Raw genomic sequence first — 4,602 nt, forward strand, 5'->3', positions numbered from 1 at the left:
GGGGAGGGGGAAGGGTAAGCTGGGACGAAGTGAGAGAGTGGCATGGACATATATACACTACCAAATGTAAAATAGATAGCTAGTGGGAAGCAGCCGCGTAGCACAGGGAGATCAGCTCGGTGCTTTGTGACCACCTAGAGGGGTGGGATAGGAAGGTGGGAGGGGGACGCAAGAGGGAGGCGATATGGGGATATATGTGTATGTATAGCTGATTCACTTTGTTATACAGCAGAAACTAACACACCATTGTAAAGCAATTAAACTCCAATAAAGATGTTAAAAAAGAAAAAAGAATTAAAAGAAAAAAGAATTATATCCCCTTTTCTCAACTAATGAAAATATTTTTTGTTCATGAAAAAAACCTGAAACCTTAACTGAGCCAGATCGACACCAGGATGCCTCAGCTCGGGTAGGGAACAGTGAACACAGCAACGCTCACTCCCGTTAACGTACCGAGCGCCACTCTCTCCACATATACGTGCAAGGACTTATTTTCAAAAGCCAGTGAGTATCATAAAAAATGTGTGCCAGTGGAGCCACACTGAAAAAACTGTGCGTGCTGCCACCACAACGAGTTGATGAGCATGTTATTTTTTAAAGGAGAAAGGAACAGAGGAGCATGTGAAACAAGGCACCAGCAAGAAAACCATCCACCCACCTTGTCTGACACAGCCCGAGGTCAGAGGAAAAGCACCACTTGCGTGGCCTGCACCAGGCATCAGAGCAGTCTGGATGTCCTACCCAGAACCTTAGCGTTTTACGACAGTGGCAGGAAATAACCTGTTCACCAAGTGTCTTCTTTTTCTGGACTGAACTAATAAGGACATTCAAGAAAGTATCAGTATAGATGATGGGCTTAAAACCTCCAGAGAACATGCCGCCAGGCTGGGCACATAAGCGCTGTGGCGACACAACCAGGCACAGGAGACCTGGATGTCCCCTCAGGTCCCTCTGCAGGATGCAGGCTGCCGCATGTTCCCCGTCGGGCAGATTTTAAAGTTATTTTAGCCTCGTGGTTCTCAAAGTGGGGTTCCCTGGCCAGCAGCACCAGCACCACCTGGAGCCTGAAGAAATGCAGATTCTCAGCCCGATCCCAGGCCAATGGAGTCACACATCAGAGTCTGAACAAGCCTTTCAGAGGATTCTCAACAGGCTGAAGTTTGAGAGTCCATCTTAGATAGGATTGGCCACATTGCTTGCAGGCCTTGGTGCAAAATAAAACCGTGGGAACCTCTGTTCAGTAATTATGAAGAATCCCACGACAGTGACAACAGAGCATTAAACCAAGCTCAGGGCCCTCCTCTGCAGCTGCCCAAGCCGCTGGCCCTGGTTTTAAGGGATGGGCAGCATTTTCCATGTGTATTCAGAATGGTTCTTCACATAAGGAGCCCACTCCTTACTGCTCCAGGAAACATGATCCTATTTGTACTGACCTTGTACTCTCATGGAAGCCACCAAAAAGGATTAACTGTCTCTTCCAGGCCACCATCCGATGTCCACTCCGTCCTGAAGGACCGCCTGGTGATCTAAAATTGAACAAAAAAAAAGAGGAGCTTGGCAGATGGCGGAAGAGTAGGACGTGGAGCTCACCTCCTCCCACAAACACACCAAAATACATCTACAAGTGGAACGACTCGCACGGAACATCTACGGAATGCTGGCAGAAGACCTCAGACTTCCGAAAGCACGAGAAAACCTCCGCATAACTGGGTAGAACAAAAGGAAAAAGAAAAAAAAGTGAAAGGAGTTGGGACAGGACCTACACCCCAGAGAAGGAGCTATGAAGGAGCTATGAAGGAGGGAAGGAGGAAAGGTTCCTGCACCCTGGGAAGTCCGCTCATCGTCAGGGAGATCAGCCTGGACAGACGGGGAGCTTTGAAGCCTCCAAGGAGAGCGTAACAGCCAGTTTGCGGAAGGCAACACGGAGAGTGCCCAGCCCAGACAGTCGGTACAGCTGCCCTGCACTCTCCAGCCTGAGACACTCTTCCACAGGTGCGGGGGGCGGCTGGGTGCGGAAGCTTGGGCTTCGGAGGTCAGACCCAGGCAGAGGACCAGGGCTGGCACACAGAGACAGCCTGAAGAGGCCAGACTGTGGCAACTGAAGGTGTGCTCGGAAGAAGCCTGGGCCTGTCAGAGAGGCAAGGGGCCATTGTTGGGGGGCATGTAAGGAGAGGAGCAGGACCACCGTAAGAGCTTCCTTCCCTGTGCACGAGCTCTCAGTCAACAGGACACCACCTACACAAGCTCTGGGCTGGGCGTGAGCCACCACCATCATGGGCTCTAGAGGCGGGCATGGGCTATCACCACTGCTAAGACACACACAAGCAGACCCGAAGCACTGACCCCCCACTGTCCCGGGAGTGCACGGGCCGCCACCACGAAGCCCGCGAGCAGGCCCCAAGCGCTGCCCCTGCTGTCCCAGAAGGGCACGGGCTGCTGCTGCCACCACAAGACCCATGGAGAGGTGCCAAGTGCTGCCTGCACTGTCTCGGGAGGGCATGGGTCCCCACCACTAAGAGCCGCCAGCAGGCGCCAATCATTGTCTCTGCCGTCTTGGGAGCACGCGGGCCACCACCGCCACTACGAGAACTGGGAGCAGGGGCCAATCGCTGCCCCCGCTATCCAAAAGGCTCGGGGGCCGCCGCCACTGCGGGGAGACCAACAAGCGGGCGCTGATCGCTGCGCACGCACGGGCCACCGCACCTGCACACCCCACATCAAGGGGATGATGTCCAGCATACACTGAGGAAAGAGGCAGCAAGCATCCAGACTAAAAGCAACCCCTCAATGCCAGACAAGATGGCGGAGTAGAGGATTGAGCTCACCTCCTCTCAAGAAAACACCAAAACCACAACTAACTGCTAAACAACTACCAACAAAAAAGACTGGAGGGCTTCCCTAGTAGTGCAGTGGTTAAGAATCCGCCTGCCAATGCAGGGGACACGGGTTCAGGCCCTGGTCTGGTAAGACCCCACAAGCCGTGGAGCAACTAAGCCCGTGCACCACAACCACTGAACCTGTGTTCTAGAGCCTGCGAGCCACAACTACTGAGCCCACATGCCACAACTACTGAAGCCCATGAGCCACGACTACTAAAGCCCATGAGCCACGACTACTAAAGCCCGTGAGCCACGACTACTGAAGCCCGCACGCCTAGAGCCCGTGCTCCGCTACAAGAGAAGCCACCACAATGACAAGCCCGCGCACTGCAACAAAGAGTAGCCCCCACTCACCACAACTGGAGAAAGCCTTCGCGCAGCAACAAAGACCCAATTCAGCCATAAGTAAATAAACAAACAAACACATTTTTTTTTAAAAGACGGTAACCTACGAAAAAAGATATTTTACACCCAAGGACAAAGAAGAAGCCACAACGAGATGGCAGGAGGGGCACTTTCACAATATAATCAAATTCCATACCCGCCAGGTGGGTGACCAACAAACTGGAAGATAACTATATGGTAGAGGTCCTCCCACAGGAGTGAGAATTCTGAACCCCACGCCAGGCTCCCCATCCGGAGGGTCTGGCCTCAGGAGGAAGAGCCCCGAGAGCTCTTGGCTTTCAAGGCCAGCAGGGCTTGAGTGCAGGAGCTCCACAGGACTGTGGGAAACAAGAGACTACACTCCTGGAGGGCACACACAAGATTTTGTGTGCAATGGGACCCAGCACAAAGCAGTGACTCCACAGGTGCCTGGGATAGACCTAGCTGCGGGTCTTGGAGGGTCTCCTGGGGAGGCAGGGGTCAGCTGTGGCTCACTGTCGGGGCAAGGACACTGGTGGCAGAGGCCCCAGGGAATATGATCAACGTGAGCTCTCCTGAAAGTCGCCATTTTGGCACCAAGACCTGGCCCCACCCAACAGCCAGCAGGCTCTAGTGCTGGGATGCCTCAGGCCAAACAACCAGCAGGGGAAACACAGCCCCACCCATCAGCAGACAGGCTGCCTAAAGTTGTACTGAGCTCACAGTCACCTCTAAACACACCCCCTGACATGGGCCTGTCCACCAGAGGGATAAGACCCAGCTCCACCCACCAGTGGGCTGGCTCCAGTCCCTCTCAACAGGAAGCCTGCACAAGGCCAGGACCAACCTCACCTACCAGGGGCAGACACCAAAAACAAGAGGAACTACAATCCTGCAGCCTGCAGAAAGGAGACCACAAACACAGGAAGTCAGACAAAATGAGATGACAAAGAAATATGTGCCAGATGAAGGAACAAGATAAAAACCCAGAAGAACAACTAAGTGAAGTGGAGATAGGCAATCTACCTGAAAAAGAATTCAAAGTGATTATAGTAAAGGTGACCCAAGATCTCAGAAAAAGAATCGAGGCACAGACCGAGAAGATACAAGAAATGTTTAGTAAAGAGCTAGAAGATTTAAAGAACAAACAGATGAACAACACAATAACTGAAATGAAAAATACATTGAAAAGAATCGACAACAGAATAAATGAGGCAGAAGAAAAAATAAATGAGCTGGACAACAGAGTGGTGGAAATTACTGCCACAGACCAGAAAAAAGAAAAAAGAATGAAGGGGCTTCCCTAGTGGCGCAGTGGTTGAGAGTCCGCCTGCCGATGCAGGGGACACGGGTTCGTGCC

General features: G+C 52.3%; 1 protein-coding gene across 7 annotated transcripts in view; it reads right to left on the bottom strand.

Annotated features, from left to right (window-relative positions):
- The window catches only part of KLHDC4 (kelch domain containing 4), a 58,283-nt gene that overhangs the window by 30,595 nt on the left and 23,086 nt on the right, over positions 1–4,602 (bottom strand). For 2 of the 7 annotated variants that reach the window (XM_055078831.1, XM_028477557.2), the window contains exons 1-2: positions 1,617–1,703; positions 1,434–1,526 (exon numbers count right to left, since the gene is read on the bottom strand). In XM_055078831.1, the coding sequence (XP_054934806.1) occupies positions 1,434–1,489 (56 nt within the window). In that variant the 5' untranslated portion in view covers positions 1,490–1,526; positions 1,617–1,703. Of the gene's footprint in view, positions 1–1,433; positions 1,527–1,616; positions 1,707–4,602 lie in introns of those variants that run through there. The other 5 variants (XM_055078832.1, XM_055078830.1, XM_028477563.1 and 2 more) reach the window with 3 other exon arrangements.

Source organism: Physeter macrocephalus, chromosome 17 (genome assembly GCF_002837175.3).
Source record: "Physeter macrocephalus isolate SW-GA chromosome 17, ASM283717v5, whole genome shotgun sequence".
NCBI lineage: Eukaryota > Metazoa > Chordata > Mammalia > Artiodactyla > Physeteridae > Physeter > Physeter macrocephalus.